This window comes from Maylandia zebra, linkage group LG7 (genome assembly GCF_041146795.1).
Source record: "Maylandia zebra isolate NMK-2024a linkage group LG7, Mzebra_GT3a, whole genome shotgun sequence".
NCBI classification, from domain to species: domain Eukaryota; kingdom Metazoa; phylum Chordata; class Actinopteri; order Cichliformes; family Cichlidae; genus Maylandia; species Maylandia zebra.
The window spans coordinates 50,597,509-50,618,422 of NC_135173.1; the positions used below are offsets into that span (position 1 = coordinate 50,597,509).

Genomic DNA, 20,914 nt, shown 5'->3' on the forward strand with positions numbered 1-20,914 from the left:
ATTGTCTGCCATTTATAAACAAAAAATGTCTCAAAATAGGTCATTCTTTATAATCAGGACTAAATACCTGACAGGATAGTGAGATAAGAAAACATCTGGCAGCAGTGCTCTCCCCCCACACCCTCCCTCACGGGACTTGTCATCTCGTCTACTAGGTCAAGAATACGCTGACTGGCATCGAGTCAGCCCATCTAACTACTCATTCACTCATTCCCCAGACTCCGACATCGTAATCCTGCCCATCTTTGTCAGTGTGGGTGACACGACCACCAAGGAACCTCTCTGGTGTAACCCTGAGGGGACTGTTATGGGTCAGCACTGAGCGGCCACAGCAGGACAAACCAACTGTTTGTAGATGTTAACGCTGTGGAGCTGTGGAAGTAGCTAAGGAGCTCTCTTCAAAACAAATTCTTACAGTAAATATTAAAACCTTGTATTCTATTACGATTTTTTTTTTTTAATGAATAGATTAGGTTTCCTGTGACATACGAGTTTTGGTCTATGTGCAGAGTGAAGCATGTGCAGTTTGACAATGACTGCTTATATGTGACAGTTACTTTGAGCTCCACTGAAAACAGCACACGGTCTGTATACAAAAGATGGACATAACCACCCTGATGTGACCCATTAGTTGGTGGATATCTGTTTTGAAGTCTGCTGCATTTTGATTTACAAAATGAAAAGCATGGAGTGAAAATGACTAATAAACCAGGACACTGTGTACTCTTATAGTACCAACGAGTTAGTCACTAGGTAATTGCACAATAAAGCACTCACTTTATCATCTATTTTACTTTAATTTCAACCATCATTTACAAAAATAACATGTTGATGTACTAAAAAGACTTTAAACTCCTGACAGTTACCATAAAGTCAGTACAGTATTTACTGAATAGCACTGTGCTACTTTTAGTTAAGAATAATATTAGTTTTATATTATATATTAGATTGGTGTTTTATTTTACATGTTTTTGTGTCTGTTTAATTATGCTCACAATCATTGTTTTGTTGATTCATTCAACCTGGCACGAGCCACACATAAAAATTAGCCCATGTGGCTAAATCTGGCATATTAACATGATGAATTTAATGTGGTAATTTATATGCATTATCTCTTTTAAATAAACATATACATCATAGATCAAGAGAACAGTAGGGTCATTTCTGCACTGGCTTCACTTCTCAGACCCAGAAGTTACTTCCATCTTTTATATACAGTCTGTGATTACTGCAATATCCACATATTCTGGATGTTTCATTTGATTGGCATTTTCTGCTCCTCTCTTTGCATTACACAGTCTCTTTTCTCTTGATTTTAAATATCTTCAAATATGGCAGAAGCACTGAACCACATGTGTCCAAAAAATCTTCTTTCATTTACACTCTTTAGTCGAAGAAGTCCAATTGCAGTGCATTCTTTGATGTAGGGAGTTTGTTATTTACCATGGATATTTGGATGTTATCTCTGGCCTTCATCAGGATGAGGTGACATTAGAGAAGGGGGGGAAAACAGCAGAAAACGTGTTGAAATGCCATTCACAGCCATGTTATACATCAACAGAAGCAACAAAGTCATCTTTAAAAACCATCAGACACCAGATGACAAGACAAGGCCATAGTCATGAAATCTTCTATAAAGGAGGAAAAACTACTATACAGTGAGTGTGTTAGGCAACAGGATATTTCACGTAGTAGAACAGCAGCACTGACATTCATCAGCTGGTCATGCTCTCATTACTTGTACTGCTGTAAAAAAATTTTCGGGTTGCAGATGGCTTTTTACCCAATCTCACTGTCACCTCATACTAATGAGGCGCTGATGAAGACGCCAGATTTCACCAAATCAACCAGCAACACCACCCCTCTCATGTTACAAGACCCAACAACCCACTATATAAATCTTTCAGTGTAGCATGAAAATTTACCAGCAAAGACTTTGGGTTATTTTACAGAAATCTACAAAAACGTTTGGTTCTGCACTAAAGACTAAAAATATAAGTGAGGGAGAAAAAAAATGCAAATTAGATGTGAACAAAAGTTGTCAAAATAGCAAGCGGTTAAAACAATGCAGTTTAGTCATGCTATAAATCACTGTCAGTGCGTACAAATTAAAACATGGGAGGGGCGGGTGAGGAGGATTTAGCTTGGGATGGTAATCGATACGCAGCTCTGCTGAAGTCCTACTCACCGCCTCCACCTCAGCCGGATCATACCACACGTTGATGTAGGGGTGCTGTAAGGCCTCATCCACTGACATCCGCTTAGCAGGGTCGATAATCAGCATCTTAGACAGCAGGTCTCTAGCCTGGCTTGCTGTAGTTTGAAATTTTTTTTTAAAAAGAAACCCCCCCCCCCCCCGATATTTAGATGTTTTGATGAAACAAGAAAATATTACATGTCAAACAGCACAGGTAATGGAAGAGGGAGGAGAGAGAGAGAGACCGGGAAATGTCAGGGATTAAAGAGAATAATTAACAGGAGCTTGTGATATGTGTAACATCTAAAATATATACAAGCATGCAGTGTGGTTATTAGAGGTAATCAATGGTCAAAAAATTAAATAAAGATCCAAGATTCAATGAATTAGCATTGTAATAACAATAATAATAATAATAATAATAATAATAATAATATTAATACTACTACTACTACTAATAATAATAATAATAGTCTTTAATAGTCAAAGATGCATTAATGGTGACCTCTGGAGGATGAGTACAGTAATCTCACAACCTGAGAATAGAAAGGTCTGTTTATTTCTTATTTTTGTTTATTTTCCAGTTTATTTCTTTTGTTTTCCTTAACCAAATTTCCTCCAGCTCAATAGTGACAAAACTGAGGTTCTCATGTTTGGCCCTGACAGCTTCTCTAAGGAGGACATATGTCAAACTAGTCCTCTAAAACAGCAGTATCAGACCATCTGCTATACAGTCGGCCAATAATCTCAAACTTTTATTGCACGCTATAGTTTTTCTTGTATCTTGATTATTGTAATTCACTCTGAATGTGCATAGGGCTTATTGGGTTTTAAGTATTTAATCTACAGACTAGTTGAAATCTGAATTATTGCTAGATAATTCTTTAATAATCAACCATCCAGATATCTCCTCAGTTTGTCCCATATGTATTTTTTAATGAAGCATTAGGCCTGTTTGTTGCAGATGTTGCCAGTCAACTTGTTCGTTTGCAGTTTGCAGTAAATTGGACATCTATCAGCAAAAATTTCAATAAGCATTACCAGTACACAGACTCTCTACCCTCTGGCCATTTTGAACTGATCTGAAATTGAAACCCTAAAACCACACGACACTTCCTCTCCTACACACTTGACCTTCACTATAAATAAATCTCCAGGAGCAGAGGAACGAAGAAGCTGAAGCAAGTACGGACAGATGAGCTGGGCGTACCCTTTGAGCATCACCACAGCATCAAAAAGATGATAAACGTGAAAAAATAGCTCCTCTATCTCTCTCCTTTCACCTTTCCTTATTCCTTACCTACCTCTCTTTCATTCCCTCTGTCCTACAGTACTGTGACTTGTCTTCCCCCTAAGGTTTAAAATAAATAAAACCCAAAGGATGTTTCTCTCATGTCTGACTCACTTCCTACCTGTCACAAAACAAAACACACAAAACACTTCATCTTGGTCTCACACCCTCTCACTCTGTCTGTCTCTTTCGGTGTATTCCTTTAACAGTGTCACTCCAGCGGGGAGCAGCTTGAATACAAAAGCGATTCATTAGAATTTCAACATTCGAGAGCTTTGATGTGGGAGCGGGAGAGCAAAATGTTTTTTTAAAAGCATATTTTTTTTATAGCTCACTGGAAATGTTTTTGATGCCTTCAATTCTCAGCTGAGACAGAAGAAACAACATCTCAGTTAACACTCTGCATAAGAAGTCGATTGAAATCGGCTCACACGGTACAGGATTAACATACTGCAGTTTACTGATGCTCGGAGGATGACCAAAGATAAAATGTAAAAGTACAGTCCTGTTAAAAAACTAAATACACCTGACGATTCAGTAGCTTGTGCATCCACCTTTAGCAGCAATAACTTAATTGAATTGAATTTGAGACTTTTGGGGCGTAGAGTGTAGATTTGCTGCTGTGCTTGGGATTGTTGTCTGTTGCATCACCCAAAGCTTTAGCTGTCAGACAGATGGCCTTGCATGTGATTCTAAAATACTTTGGTACACAGTTCATGGTCACTGTTTAACATTGGGGTTAATTTGCTGAGATGCCCAGTCCCAGCAAGATCAACAAACTGTTAAAATCTTCGGTTTCTATAGGGGTTCTCACACTTGCTGATGACAAATTAATCAAGTACATTTAATTTGCAGCACCTGGCTACTACTTACCCTCTCATATTCTATAGAAGCAGGCTATACTTAGTTTTTGACATACTACAGCATACATGAAATGAACAAAATGTATAGCCATCTTAGCTGCTAGGTGATATGTACTCACAGAGCAGCTAAGATGCTGAGAATAAGAATAGCATATTTACAGAGTTAACATGCAAATAACATTTAAATGTCATAAATTGTGGAAGTTATAAACAAAGATATAAACCTAATGAACTAAATGGAAAGTCAGAAGCAAAGTCACCTGTAATGTCAGATTTAGATTCAGAAATACTTTATTAATCCCTGAGAAAATTATATAGTCGCAGTTGCTCCAAAACAGCTATATTAAATAAGACAATATACTACAAAGATACAAAATAAAGCAAAATACATACAAATAGCTCTAATTATTAATATCCTAGTATATTACACAAATTAAAAACACATGCAGAATGACTGCCTGTCAGAGTGATAAGTGCTATGATGTCCTAAAGAAGACTCTCTGTTTAATCGACACACATCATACACCTTAAGGTTCAATAAAAGACCTTCAAAGACTCATACTGGAAGCTAATGAAATGGCTAAAGTGCAATAGCCTAAGTTCACAGGTTCCCTGTGTATAATTACAGGTTCTCACCTTTGAGTTTGTTGTGCTCAGAGTCAGCAGGGAAAAGGCAGTCGGGGAAGAGTTTGGGGAAGGTGAGGCCTGCGTACTTTGGCCGGTTCTCGACATAGTTCCTCACTGTGGGTTGAAGTTTCTTCATGAATTCTGGCGAGGGCGTGCCCAGCTGCTCGATCACTTTGTTCCACTGATCAATATCTGGTGTGGAAGGCCAAGATTAAGGGAAACACACATGGAATACAGAGCATCCTGTCACCCTGCAAAGCTCAGTGTACCCTCAGGTATCACACTACAATACAATTCTGGCTTCATTTTCCATTTAAAAGCACAAAAAGGAGTGCTACAAAGTGCTGTGACCAAGATAAATTAATAATTTTTAATCTCAAATCAGCTGTTTCCCACTTAACCACCAAAAGAAGTATTCATTAGGATTAGGGAAAAAACCCCAGCTGACTTCTAAACGGTGAAAAACACAAGATTTCTATTTTAAAAAAATCCTTTTATTCTTTTTGTTTTTCTTTGTCTCCAGCCATTGTTAAGTGTTTCTAAAAGTAAAAAAATAATAATAAACCTTTTGATGAAAACATGACTGATTGGATTAAAAGACACGTGTACGGTATAAATGTAGCCGTGTGTCCAGTTGTATCAGCTTCTCTTTCACTTCCTTCCTTACAACAAATATTTCCTCTCTTAGCCTTCGACACACTCCAAACCTTCTCCTCCTAATGTTCTCACACCGAGTGCCAGTTAGGGCAGAGAGCTGCCAGAGGCCACTATAGATCCCTATTACTTCATTTTGCTGGAACGTCTCACGCTTCCATCTCCGTTTTGTCTCTATTGCACACTGGCCATGATCCACCCAGTGCCTAGTAAAGCGGGGTTTTTTAATCCACTAAGACTCTTATCCACGGCTCTTCAGCAAGCAGTTGGATTCGCTCTGACACCTCGAGGTGATTTTTTTTGTTTTTTCTCAGCATGTCAGTGCCAAAACGCATGACAGAGTCATTCGCAACTGCCCTCGAAAAAACGCTGCAGGGTTCCTGCTGCCTTCAGGTTTACATTTCTAACAGAGGGAGGAAGGATACGGTCCGTCCCAGGGAACAGCACTGTCCCTCTTATCAACTCTCCAAAGATGCAGCCGACTGACCACATGTCCACTAAGGTCGCACGCACCCACATAAACACACAAACACAAACATTTGCTGAGAGGAATATGTGACTCTTTAGCGACCAGATGTTCACCAGCTATCTGCTAACTGCATCTGTCCTTAGGGCAGGTTGCTTACAGTGAGTCATCACAGCTGTTTTTTGTTCTTTTTTTGTAGAAAACAGGCCCCCGGCTAACAGCTAAAGCAATGCACTGGGGCTAGACAGCTCAACCGTGTTTTAAAAAACACTATGAAGCTCTGTAAAGCTGCAGAGAGGGTGTACACCCCAACAACAATTCTCTAGGAGCCAACCCAGTCACTTTGTAATTTGATCCATTTAATACAATTAAATACAGAACACACTGGTAATTGTTAAACTGTGTCTCCTTACTTGGCACAAATGTGTTGCGTGTTTCTTTAAATGAAAATTTCTCCTTCTCCGTTTTTTCAAATAGCAAAGTGTTTACATTTTTTAAAAATGGTCAGGGAGGGTTTTTTTGTCAGGGTGAAGATACTCTAAGGCACATTATAAGCAGACCAGTGACACAAACACATTGGCCTCCAATTTAAAGTCCCCATTTAGAAATACTGAGAATTTCAACCAGAAATAGAGTACCTGCAAACGTACCATTATTACTTCAGAAGAAAATCAAATAACACACTAATGCTGTGTAATATATTTAACTTATTTTTTAGGAAAATAGAAAAGGAAAAGAAACAAATGCTGTTTATTAGGTGTGACAAAAGAGTTAGCACATAATGCTTAAACACCCTGGAACAGTTTGAGCTATACTACAACCTTAAGCCCTGTTTGGACAACAAGCTATTTTGGGTTGTTCGAGCCTAATTTGCTATAGTATATCATAACATATACATTAATGAAATACCAATATGTGCTGTATACACAAAGGTTTTAGGCTACCTATTTGACTACACCCACGGGAGATTTTCTGACATCCCATTCTAAAGCCATGGAGTTGGTCCCTCCTTTGCAGCTGTAACAGGTTCCACTCTTCTGGGAAGTCTTTTTACAAGATTTTTAAGTGTGCCTGTGGGAATTTTGCCCATTCATCCAGAAGACCTTTTGTGAAGGTCACAGAGTGCTGTTGGACAAAAGGGCCTGGCTCACAGACTCTGTTGTAGTTCATCCCTCCTCCATCAAACTCTACAGTTGGCATAATGCAATGCACTCATGCTTCAGATTGCCAGATAGAAAACCATGATTCGCCCATCCACAGAACAAGTTTCTTCCAGAACCCAGTGATTTACTCACTTCATCCGATACTTGGATTTGCACTTAGTGATATAGTGCTTGCATGCAGCTGCTTGGCCTTGGAAACCAATGCCTCCCCAACCTCCAAACACACAGTTTTTGTGCTGATGTTAATGCCAAAGGAGGTCTGGAGTGCCAAACTATGTGCCTCAGCACTTGGCAACCATGGTCTGCCACTTCATGGGGGAGTGGAAGATTGTGGAAGCTGATTGTGGAATATCTGGGAGGGAACAAATTGACTTATTGCAACGCTGGCATCCTATTACAGTACCACACTCAAATTCAGTGAGCTCTTCAGAACCACCCATTCTTTCTTGGTTTTATACCCCTGTGGCAACAAAGTTGGCAACAAAACAAAAACAAAATTCCACCCAAGTTCAAAGATTAAGCAGCGTGACCCAATACTTGTGTCCATACAGTGCATCTGTAATAGGCCAACACCAGTCAGCAATGCTATCCGAACTATCAGTGCTTAATCATTTCTGCAGAGAGGTACTTTAAAACAAAAGTCAGCCACATTTTAAAACTTGAAGAACAAAGGAGGTAATGGTGGCTGTATGATTACTAAGTAGAAAAAAGACCTCTGTACAGAAGGAAATGTTAAAATCATTTCACCTTCTCTAGAGAGAATATATTTTCAAGCTTATTGACCACAGTAAAATCCACCTTTGGTTCCTCCAAGACCTCCAATATAACTTATTAATAAACACACTGCTCCACTCATCCATCACAGAACAACCAGTAACCCTGTAGCCCACTGGGCTTTTACCGGTAGTCTCTTACCTACTCTGTATCATTTGATAGACACTCTGGGACGTGTAGACTTTAGCCAGGTCAATACTTCTAAGTTGAAAAATCAATGAAATACATTAAGATTTGCGACAACAGGGTACCAGTCCAGAACTGATCTATAAGCAGAAGATTAACAAAAGTGTGCATGACTCTACTTTATTGATCTAAAGCAAAAGGTATGGAGTGATGAAATGATACGAATTTTTAGGTCATTTTGGGAGCAGAGACAGCGGAGAAAGATATTGCTTGACTCATTGCTGGGTTTCTCTAGCTTTCCAGAACATTAATCTTTCAGGGACCCAGTGCTCAGGGCTGCAGACAGCAGAGTATTACCTTTACCATTGCCATGTGTGGCTGTGATCAATCTCAGTTCACTGTCAAAAACGCTAGCAGCTACATGAAAAGAGAGCACAGTTAGTGGTACTACCACTGTATGATATATGTGCTACTTTTTGTTTGTTTTCTGGTCCTAATAAATGTGTTAATTATCTGAATATTGACCCTCAAACAGAATTTGCTCGAGGTTCCTAAACAACAAAAAGTGAATCAATTACAAGAATCTGCAAACAGTCCTGTGAGCTTCATGTTTCATATTTGAACAGGTAGGCACTGGATCTGCATGCAAAGTGCAAAGAAATCCCTTCAAGCGCCTAAGTGCTGTCAGACATTAAATGGTCTTTACCTCACGGGGAATAGCACAGATAACTGTTTAATGGATTCACAACAAACAATAGGGCATTGCGTCTCCTGCACCCAGTACTCTGTATTCAGGCAGCACCCCCGCCTAAATCAATTGAGTATTTATACTGGTGAGAACAACTTTGACGCAATCTTCTGTTGTGTGCGACACGTGAAAACACAACAGGAGATGGTTTGCTTCAGACTTGTGACAACGACAAAACGTATGAAAATGGCTTCGCTTTCACTGCCATTTGTTCCCCCTGAATTCAGGCAAAGGGTTGGAATCTTTTACCTCTAATTCCAAATTAAATTGTGTATTTGTTAGAAACTGTTTTCAACTGGGGATGAGACACAAGCCTTACAGCAGTAGGTTGTAGCCAATCTGCGTGTCTGAATTTATGGTGCTCTTTGGGTTCAGTCTTTAAAAGGCATGTGTGATTTGATACTGGTAAAATATAGGTTATCCCACCTATAGCACTTTATTCTTCATCTTAATTACTTGCTAAGGTAACAGATTATAATATGGCTCTTTACTAATTCCCCTGTAAATAAATGGCATTTCATTGTATTTCTTTGAAATTACAGTGTCATTATATTTACTTAAAAATACGTAAAGGTAGGTACACTAAAATAAGGAATGACAAGTCAGGATTTTACACAAAACATAGAAAAGAATATACTGTAAGTGAATTCAAGTAGTCTGTAAGTAATTTTAATTACAGCATGAGTTACTTTACGTAGTGCCAGAATTCTGAGGATTTTTTTAGACATGAAACACAAATTGTACTGCAAGCACTAACTACTAACTTCTACATAATTTTGTAGAAAAGTAAACAAAATGTGCCAATCTTACATTGTAAGCATGTTGTGCTTTTGTATTTTGGAGTAGCCTTAACTTTAAAATTTAAAATTGAAAGTTATTTTTGAATAGTGACTGTGAAAGAAAATGAATCAAGTTCGACTTGGCTCCATCAATATAAGGTCACACACCTACAAGTTTTGATGGTATTTATGTTTTCTCATAAGTTGGTGAGTGGGAACAGTCCTTATCACATATATATTGGTAGAATAAAAGGACAGTTGAATAATAGAACATCCATCATGCACATCAACTTTATAAATATTAAATAAAGATATCAAAAGGCAACATTAATCCAATCCATAATAAGACCTCTGGCCTGAAAAGTACAGTGTGTTTACGATGTAAGATGGGAAAATGTTTGATGTCTGCACTTAAAATTAATTTTTACTTAAGCATTTTAGCATTTGTTTGACACCCCTAATTGCGTATCTGTCTTTAAGTATTTGTGGGTGAATATAATTACATTGTAATTTCAAATAACTTCATTTAATTACAGGGGAATTACTATGTGCTAATCGACTACACTTTCAACCTTTGAACTTTCTACTGCTAATTGAGTTCAACCAGGCTGCTATTTACACATGCTCAAAGGGAATACTCAATATTATTCACTCATTACTGAATATTTAATTAGCATTCCTGGCTCATACATGTAGATGTGCTCATCCCATATGTCCTCAACTCCAGCACAGGGACTATTTTTACAAATCCTCCCTACTAAAGGAAGTCTTCTCAGGGATGCAGCACACCCCGATCACTGCAAGAGAAAACACCAGGTAGCACTCCAAGAGCACACATTTAAATATTCAGAAATAAGGTAAGAAAGAATTTCCTCTTCCCATTGAAAAAAAGCATTGAAAAGAGCATTTTATGATGTTACTAGGTTAAGTGAAAAGCGTTAAAGAAGATAAGTTGTTGTTGCTATAAATCTGTTACAAGCCAGCCAGATGTGAGTGTGGTTTAGTTCACCTCAGTAACATACAGCAAACATCAGGCTCAGTATCTGCTTGACCAAAACACCATTTAAAAGTTATATTTCTAAGATCTTTACCTGCTTGCATGGCGGCAGCTTCTTTTTCCTTAGCTGGCATAGCACTTCCAGATACTCTCAGGTGCTTTCAGAGAGCATCACAATCAATCAAAACTGAACATGGTTGCTTATACTTTAAACTAAAAAAAACTATTTTCAGTGTGAGTGTCACTTGACTTTTATGAGCAAAACTACAACATGTAAAAAGCCACAGTTAAAGAATTGATCTGTTTTTATTAACAAGGATACAGTCCCGGCCAGGGAAAAGGATTTTGTGGCGCACCATTTCTCCCATAATGCACCCCACCGACCAAATATCCACTGCACGCATAGAGGTGAGGATGAGACACAGAGGGAGCAAAACACAAGGAGGGAAAGCAAAGGTTAGTGTTGTCCACAGACAGCTCATAGACTGGCATTAGTGATCAGATGCTAACTGGTTTTAATTGAGAGAGGAATAATTAGTGAGAGGCATGTTTCAGGATTCAAATCAGAATGGAATACAGAGATAGACAGAGCAGAGTGAAGTACAGTGAAGCAGCGCCTTAGATAGACTAACTAGTGGCAGGAAATTCAAAGCCCTGGAGCTTTCAGGCTTCCCTTCTTCAGAGATATATGGCTAATGAGTCACTGAGGCTGGCACTCAGTCACGTGCTCTGGGGGCTTTTAATCAGTGACTCATAACTCCAGCACTTTAAGTCACTTGACCAGAATTGTTGATAAGGTTTTAAAGTTAATGATATGACACTTTAATTTGGAATCATCATCAAACGATCATCTGCACATGTGAGCAGTTTGATTATTCAGATCGTAGATGGTTTAAAAACACATAGAACCGTAATTAGCTTCTTAAAATGTAAACATTTCAAAGGCTTTTTTCCCCCACATCAGTTTTATGTTGGCTCACTGCCACAGCAAGAACATAACCAAGTGCAAAAAAGTGCCAATAAACTACAAAGTGTAATTGATGATATAATCATATTAGAAAAATTTTTATTACCACTTTATTACCATTTTTTGTACCACTTTTCCTGCCATTTGTTTAGCTTGAGCATTTTTGATTTTTTTTGATAGCACATTTTCACAGTGTAAACATTTGATATGTTTTCTGTGTACTACTGTGAATAAAATATGGATTAATGAGATTTGCAAATCATCACATTCTGTTTTTATTTACAATTTGCAGTGTACAGTTACAGTTGTACTTGGATCTAAAAACAAATACTAATACTAATAAAAATTAAATACCATGACTCTATTTAATCTCACCATTCTCCTTGTATCCCATTCCTAGTATGACCTCTGGGGCTCTGTAGTATCGGGTCACCACATACGGGGTCATCATGAAACTGGTGCCTGCAGTCCTAGCCAGACCGAAATCCAGGATTTTCAGGGTACAGTCTGATTTCACCACTATATTGCTTGGTTTGAGATCCTGGCAAAAGCAATAGGAAATGAGAAAAAATGTATATTAATGATTATTTCCTGCTGTTATTCACAGAAAGTCTATTAACAATTATTGTTTGTTAATGATTCATGTAAGAGACTCTTTAGTATAATACTTCAGTTTTTCATTTAAGGGAATAGAACAAAAACGTGGAAAATAAGGGAAATGAAAGAACGAGGATGAACTAGACTGCCTCGCTCTGATGATAACAAACCTTCCAGCAACTCTAAAATTCTATCAACACATATTTTCTTTGTTTGATCCTCACACAACTCGGGGTGTTAGAACAACAATTTGCTATTTTACAGGAGGTAATTCTGAACTGCAGCAATGTCGGGACTAAATTATTGTTGACATAGGGAAGGCGCTTTCTACAAATGCAAATGCTGTCTGCCTTCATGCATGTGGCACGCAAAACCTGCAGAGTCCAGTGCGCACTTGTTCCCGCTTCTCAGCCCTGGTCTCTGTAGCGTTTTCTCACTAAAGCGATTGAGGTGATGGCACAAAACGTGTGCAATATATTGACATTGCTGAAGATTTAAAAGCACACGACACAAACCAAATCCAGCAGTGGAAGAAGAAGACAGAGCAGGCTTGCTCTCCTACCCTGTGAATAATGCCGGCTGAGTGCAGATGTTTGATACCACACAGCATCTGGTAGAGCAGGTAGGACATTCTCTCATGGTCAAGCTCCATCTGAATCACCTGGCACAAGTTGGCATCCATTAGTTCCATCACTAGATACCTAAAAAACAAAAACAAAAAAAGTTTAATTTATGCATGAATGGTTGACACACGTGTGAGATGTGTGGCCCACGAGTTACTGCTGAGAAACTGAAAGCCTCCACGTGGGCCGATAACTCTCACTCTGGTACTATTTACACAGATATTGTTCTAAAAGTGAATTCACTCTCATTTATCATTCATTATGGAAACAGGACACCTCCGGCTGCCTCACATTGCACCTACAGTACGTTCACTGATTCCACTCGAATAGTTGTCAAAAACGAATGAGGTGCAAAGGAGTAATAAGCACCTAATGTAGTGTAAATAGACTCCCTGTATTTTGTCTGGCATTTTAAATGAACACATGTTTCGTTTTCTTGCTAATTTTTTTCCTGAGTATACTTACACATCCTGGAATTCCTCTAATGATTTCTGTGGTGTGAAGACATTTAATAAACTGATAATCTGAAAAAGAGAACAGCATGAACAGGGTCAACAATGAGCAGTAAAAATACAAGAAAAGACATTAAAGCAAGGGACTGTGGGCACAAGTTAGTAATGACCCTCCTGAAGGACACCGCTGAGTGAGAGACAGAGTAAACCAGAGAGGCGAAACGAAACAAAGTGGGGATAAATGTGGAGGATGGAAAAAAGAGGCAGAAGAGCACAAACTGCGGCACTGGTGATTACATCCATGCCTTGAAGCACTCTCTGTTTCAGTCTCTTGCCAGTTTAGTACATTTCTGGAGGCATGGAATTTAGCACGGTCATAACGTCGCTGCGACTTGTCTGCTTTTGTAGCAAAGGGATTTAGCAGGAGCCAGAAATAGACTCAGACTGGGGTGCAGTTTTAAACTGCATCTCATTCAAGTCGGGATACATTTTCCTTTGGTCCTTTGTTACCTCTCGTTTGAATCGCTTACATTTTTGTGATTGACGCATTTCATGAGCACCAACTCCCGGTATGCCCTCTTGGCATGGGTCTGGTTCTGGAAGGGTCTGCTCAGCTTCTTGATGGCTACATTTCTGTCCAGGACAGCGTCATAGCCCGCACTGCAGAAAACAAACCACAGAGATCAGTATTCCTCTTGCAACAATCCATGGCTTAATGTCAATAGTCACTGACACAAAAGGATAAAATAGATGAAAGGCTCTCTGTAAAAATAATATAAATCAGAACTTATTAATACATGAAGATTATAGGGCTCAATTATAACTTGCTAGCTGTGTGAAAACTGTGTATTACAGTAATAGTAAGTTATATACTTAATAAAACTAAAATCAATAAGTAGCCCATTAAATCCATGACACACTGTGATTAAACATAAATGTATACATTATTTTTTAATTTAATGAGTTTACTCTCATATCGTATTATTATTATTACTATTATTTGAATTTTTTATCTAATCTTATATTCAATTAATTAATTTTTTTATTAATAATTATTATTGTATTTATTTCTGCATTTTGTATTCACAGTCATGGTAAAAAGAAATTATTTATTTAACATAAATTAAGGCAACATGCAGCTTGTTGTACTACTTTTAACAGCAACAGAGTCAAGTAAGTGTTTTCTCTGTGACTTTTACCAGTCTCTCACATCATCATGGAGCAAATTTGGACCAGTCTCCTTTACAGTGAGGTTTGCTGGCATTCATTTATTCACAGCTCTGTTAGAGTCCCGCTGCAGCATTTCAGTCAGGTTGAAGTCAGGACTTTGATTGGCCCAGTGCAACACCCCGATTCCTTTCTTTCTCAGTTTGAGAAAAGATCATTGATGATGTCTTTCTTTCTTAGTGTTGTGTTAATACGCACCTGAATACCAAACAAAAACAATAAACTGCTAAAACTGCTAAGTGGTTGCAACTTACCCTCTTAATTAGTGTGGGGAAAGTAAGAGTATTTAGTTTCATCTATCTATCTATCTATCTATCTATCTATCTATCTATCTATCTATCTATCTATCTATCTATCTATCTATCTATCTATCTATCTATCTATCTATCTATCTATCTATCTATCTATCTATCTATCTATCTATCTATCTATCTATCTATCTATCTATCTATCTATCTAATTAAAGTGTTACCAATGAAACTAAACCACACAGCAGAATGTGTGTTATATGTAGATGCCCTTTCCTTCCACCAGTTTGATGACCATTACAGCAGAGTGGGTGCTTTGCTGGCTCAACACAATCCCAATTTCTGAAAGCCTCGGGTATTTTAGCTGTTTGTGGCAGTTTATGTTGGCCTTCGCTGAACGGTAATACAGAAAAAGCTGCCATAAAAATGTCATCTCACTGTCTCGGCTCAACTTCAAAATGTGCCTTTTCTGACAAGATGCTATAAAATTGAGTTTCCAAGCATCTGACTGTGTACGGCTGGGTGGGATATGCTGTGGTTTGCCATGGCTGTGTGGAGACTGCAGGCCAGAGATGATGTGTGGCCATGGAAACAGTGGAGCCTTCATAAAAGCATTGATCCAGTAGGGATTTGGAGTCAGTCATCACATTTGTAGCTGAGTGAAAGATGATGTCATAACCAGCTAAACTACTTAAAGCCTTCATCCCTCCTAAGATGCTTGGGAAAGCTCATTCTGACCAACTCATAAGGTCAGAGATGTGCACACATTGGGGTTTTTGTGGGCGACCACATTAGCAGAGTGACTGTTAACTGTGGCAAAGACAAGCAAGAACAAGTTTTACCTCATTACCATGTTCTCAGGCTTTACTGGGACAAGACTCTACTGATTGCATAAGAGAAGCAGAATGTGTACTTAGTCACTGCTGATTTTTTCCAGACAAGCTTCTGGATCTCTGTCTGCTCGTATGCATATTATTTGCTTGCAGTGAAAGCCCATGTATGTTATAAAATGTGTAAGCATTTAACCATCTGTGCAAACCATCAGACAGATGTTTATGTAAATATGATTATGTCACCCAGTCAGGGATTATGCTGAAGTTAAGACACAGCAAGTCACCTGTTTTATCTTTATAAAAACACATGCCAAAGTCATTTATTATGTTTTTATGTATTTGTGAACATCTAAACCAGGCCTTATAGTTTAACCAATTTCATCTCTATGATCAGGATATGGTCAAGGATATTTATATCATTCTCTGTGGTTTTATGTGGTTTGGTTGCTTTAATGCTAGCACCATATGACACCAGATGACAGCTGTGGACACAGCCAAGCAGCACACAGCAGAGCAGGTTCAATTAGATTTGCACTCCCTGCCATCCATCTCTACAATATCCTTAAAATGGGCACAATCCCAGCATTAGCAGTTACAGCCTGCCCAAGCTCTTTTGCAAATGCACGAAATTGCTTTGGAGCGGAAGGAGAGTGGGACTGAGGACATGGGAAGCAAAGGAAGGACAATGAGAGAGGTCAAGTGAAGGGCAGGAGAGTTGAGAGCTAGTGAATCTTCAAAATGACACAATATACACTGTAGTAAAACATGTCAGCTCAAGTCATCTCTGGGAGAGTTTGTGGCATGAGAATATCACCCTCAGTGACACAACATTAACATAAATATAACTTATAGTTCTGTCTGGTCATTTCACAAAGACTGTAAGATGCATTCCTTTAAGTGGAGGCTTGGCAGACATTCCTCTGCATTCTGACAGGGCGTGCGTGAGTTGACTTGTAATGAATACAAGCTTCCTCTGCAATCTGGATTAAGGGTCCACTTAATGCCCACCCTGTAAGGCTCTTATGGCTCATACATCCATATTCAAAATAAACGATATGTCACCAGCTCACTGGAGCACACCGGGAAGGATATAAGACTACACCCTTCACATCTGTGGAAAACATTAAGAGAAAAAAAATTCTGATATTTGATGAGTGTAATTTTTTCAGGAAAGTCTATTCAGAAACACCACAACTACAATTCATACTATTATCACAAGGTATTATTACTGTTGCTACCCTTTTAAAGTAGCAACAATTTAACAGTCTTTTTGGCTTTTTTAGGTATTTGCTATCAATTCTAGTCCAAATGTGGCTTAAAACAAGCAATTAAGATTGGAAACTCATCAGGAAAGTGTTTATTGAGGTAACAGATCAACTGAGAAGAAGGGTTGTTTTCCCACAGACTTCTGCACCAGTGCATCTTTCTTACAGGCAGCTAATAAGGAAGCCCCCCTGCTGGTTGCCTGAATTAGGTTTAGGGCACTTTGGCTTTATTTTTCAGCCTCTCAAGCTACACGGATTTTAGTAGGTATGCCTGCTTAACTCCCTGTCAATGCAAACATCTAATTGACCAATCAGTAACTCAGTGTATTTTAGCATGCTGACAGGATCAGGGCTAGCATGGTGGCACAGTGGTTAGCATTGTCACAGCAAAAAAGTCTGCATGTGTTCTCTCTGATTTCCTCGCACACTCCAAAGACATGCGTGGGGTTACATTATCTGATGATTCCAAATTGGCTGTAGGTGTGAATGCAAATGGCTGTTCACCTCTCCAAGTTGTAACATATTTCTTGCCTTTAGAAACAACACCATCATGACCTTGAATTTTATAAGTGGAAAAGGATGGATGGACATGGTCAAGACAACCTGCTGAAGTTCACACCGGACATAAGAATGAAGGTGACTTAAGTATCGTGGCAGCAGTTGTTTGGCTGGTCTGAGTATTTTAGAAATTGCTGATCTACTAGGATTTTCCTGCACAACCATCCCCAAATAACCACTTGTTAAAAACAAAGCACGCAGAAGAGCATTTCTGAACACATGCTGAAACTTAAAACAGATGGGCTACAACAGCATAAGACCACACTGGGTGCCACTCCTGTCAACTAAGAAGAGCAAACTATAGTTCACACAGCCTTACTAAAATTGTATAGAAGATTGGAAAAATGTTGGCTGGTCCAATTAGTCTGGGATTTCTGCTGAAATATTCAGATGCCATTGAGCTGAATTCGCTGCATACAACATGAAACAATGTTGCATTCAAGTCCTGCTTTATATCAACAGCTCAGGCTGTTGGTGGTGTAACGGTGTGGGAAAATCCTTTAGCACACTTTGGACAACTTGGTACTAACTTAGCATCATTTAGCCACCACAGCCTTACTGATTATTGTTGCTGACCATGTCCATCCCTTTATGATCACAGTGAGCCCATCCTCTGATGGCTGCCTCCAGCAGGATCATTTCAAATGTGACTCAGTCTAGTAGAACACCTTTGGAATGCTCTATTGGATTGGAATGGAAGATTCCCATAATGTATGTGCCGCTGAAAAATCTGTAGCAACTGTGTGGCTATCAGGTCACCATGGACCAAAATGTCTGTTTTCAACACATTACTGAACCTATGCCATGACGAATTAAATCAGTTCTACAAGCAAAAAAGTTAAATTCCATCTTTTATATACAGCCTATGTTCCCAATGTCAACATAAAACATCATTTAATGATTATTTTTTTCCCTAACATTAAAGATATTAACATTTATCAGCAGACACAGATAATTCAAACAATTAAAATCACTGCACCTGCTTGCCTCGATTAAGTTTAAACCAAACATTTGTGCAAATGAACAAAGAAGAAGAAATCTCTCCAGGCTTTTCAGAAGAATAAAAAATATGACTTTAATATATATTAATTAGCAAAATTATTCAGAAAACCTCACAAATTCACTCCAACATTAAAAACAAACGTTAGAAAATCAGCTAGCAATGAGTTAACTGAGCATTAAAGATTACACCAAAGCCCATCAAACAACCTGATATGATATAAAATAAGACATTAGAGAAATGTACCATTGAGCACTTACCAGACAATTCCCTGAGCTCCAGAACCAATGGGCTTTAAATTCTGGTAGCGTTTTAAAACTGTGAAGGTAGAGTCTCCCACTTCCACACTGTAGAACTGGTTGTCCACTTTGCTTTTGCTCATGTTGTAATGCTTGGCAATATATGACACATCCACTTGTTTTCCAAAACCCTGCAAAGGGATGACATAAAATGCATATGTAACACATCTAGGCTGCACATTTGTTTTTATCAGGCTACTCATTTTAAAATCAATATCGAATCATTGTTATACGTTATATGATATATAGCCATAATAACCATCATTAATATCTAAGAAGAGCATCACATCATAACATGCATTTAACTGCTGTAAAGGCAAAAAAAGCATACATTAAGGTATATTTGGTAAAAATGGTAAAGTAGAATAAACAAGACAGGACATAAGGTTTAGCCGAGTTTACAGCTGAACGAATTCAATGCAGAAATATAATCTCTGTAAAAGCCCCTCTAACGACATTAGCTTTAGTCCTTACTTGACTACATTTCACCCGGCAATCAGGCTGTAATTACTTGGGCAAAGCAGGCAACCAAATGGTGCCACAACAAAGCATATCAGGTAATTAGAGACTTGGTAATTATAACACAGCTCACAAAACAAGCAAAGTTACTGCATATGCACTGCTATGGTTGAACCATCTTCTTTGTGCACAATGGAAGATTGATAAATCTGCTTTAAGGCGCTGAAGGTCGATGTCCTCCAAACTTATGATCAGATTATTCCTATATATCTGGTATCTTTAGCAGCTATTGAACATTCAGCTAGAATCTCGTGTGCAGTGCAAACATCCCAATCTATCTGAGCTCCAACTGAATTGTCTGTTTTTTTCCTTATAACAAGCAACACAACGTATGTAAAAAGAGTCAAAATAAAGACTTTTTATCTTATGGAATCACAACCCCAGCTGAGTTCTGTATTTACACTGTGGAGACAACAATTAAGCTTCAGTAATGAGCAGATTATACTGCATTCTTTTTGGTATAGACCTCAGTTAAAGAGGAATAGTGGAGGTGTTGAACAAAAGTAGAAAATCAAGGCTAGCTGAATTGTTTTGATATACATAATGAATTATCAACAAAAGGCTGAAAACACGTCAACTTCTGATAAAGGCTCCTCAAGGACATTTGCGTCAAACCTCTTAATCAAACCATTTTGCACACATTGTGTTGTTTTTCTTAATTAAACATTTCAAATTATTTTTTGAGCACACAACTGCTTAAGAGCTCATTTTGCATACACAGGGGGGAAAAAAACCCATACAGAGTAAGAATAGAGGGAATGGAAGTGAATGAATACTGTACCTTTTTTACCTGTAAGGAACACACACCTGACAAAAGGCTATCTTTACATCCAGGACTGGTTGGCTGCAGTTATATAAGAAATGTCTGCTCATAAATACCTGAAAGACACAAACAGAGGAGAAGCAGAGAGTGAGCACATGTAGGTGTGGGTGTGGGTAGTGGCAATTTGTCACATATACAATGGCAAAACAAAGATTTATTATTGTATTTCTGCAAAACAACACTCACACCTCTCCCCGTGTGGGGACTGAAACCCACCAGGAAAATTCACTTGTGTCCTCTCTACTCTGTTCCCATCATTCTCAATAAAAATGAGAAAAACAACAATTCGTCACCTCCCAGTCCTCGATAAATATGAACTGACCAGTTATCGATTCTTCATCAGAGCACATTGCAGTGTGGTTGCAGTGATCAATGCGTGTTGAAAATAAGACATGAGGAGGTGGTCCCATTGATGAGTGAAAGACGATGAGAAGATATTTGCTGATGAATTCCAAAACAGCTGAAAGCAAGTTTTCCCTTTTAAAATGGATTAAAACAGGTTTTGTGTGAATGTAAATTTAAAGCTAACAGTATAATCTATTTTTTTTTTAAACGTGCTTTCTTTTGCCCTTTGTGTGAGATCTGGTTCGTTAAATTTTAGATAGCTTAGCTTGAAGACAGGAGAGACAAAGAAATAGCTGCCCAAAGTTTAAAAAATAATTACTGATCAGCACCCTTAAAAACTAGTACCCCCATTCATTAGCTTCTAAAACCACTTCAACTTTTTTCTGTGTGACTTTTTCAGTCTTTTATATCATTGTGGAAGAATTTTGGCCCACTCTTGTTTACATATCTTCTCTTCACTGGGGTTTACATAC

At 38.4% G+C, this 20,914-nt stretch overlaps 1 protein-coding gene across 7 annotated transcripts in view; it reads right to left on the reverse strand.

Annotated features, from left to right (window-relative positions):
• The window catches only part of mapk10 (mitogen-activated protein kinase 10), a 37,638-nt gene that overhangs the window by 6,983 nt on the left and 9,741 nt on the right, over positions 1 to 20,914 (reverse strand). For 4 of the 7 annotated variants that reach the window (XM_004549682.6, XM_023155213.3, XM_004549685.4 and 1 more), the window contains exons 2-11: positions 20,081 to 20,152; positions 18,716 to 18,885; positions 13,855 to 13,984; positions 13,338 to 13,396; positions 12,812 to 12,950; positions 12,028 to 12,193; positions 11,008 to 11,079; positions 4,988 to 5,170; positions 2,189 to 2,313; positions 1,444 to 1,470 (exon numbers count right to left, since the gene is read on the reverse strand). In XM_004549682.6, the coding sequence (XP_004549739.2) occupies positions 1,444 to 1,470; positions 2,189 to 2,313; positions 4,988 to 5,170; positions 11,008 to 11,079; positions 12,028 to 12,193; positions 12,812 to 12,950; positions 13,338 to 13,396; positions 13,855 to 13,984; positions 18,716 to 18,885; positions 20,081 to 20,152 (1,143 nt within the window). Of the gene's footprint in view, positions 1 to 1,443; positions 1,471 to 2,188; positions 2,314 to 4,987; positions 5,171 to 11,007; positions 11,080 to 12,027; positions 12,194 to 12,811; positions 12,951 to 13,337; positions 13,397 to 13,854; positions 13,985 to 18,715; positions 18,886 to 20,054; positions 20,153 to 20,914 lie in introns of all 7 variants that reach the window. The other 3 variants (XM_076886606.1, XM_004549684.6, XM_004549683.6) reach the window with 3 other exon arrangements.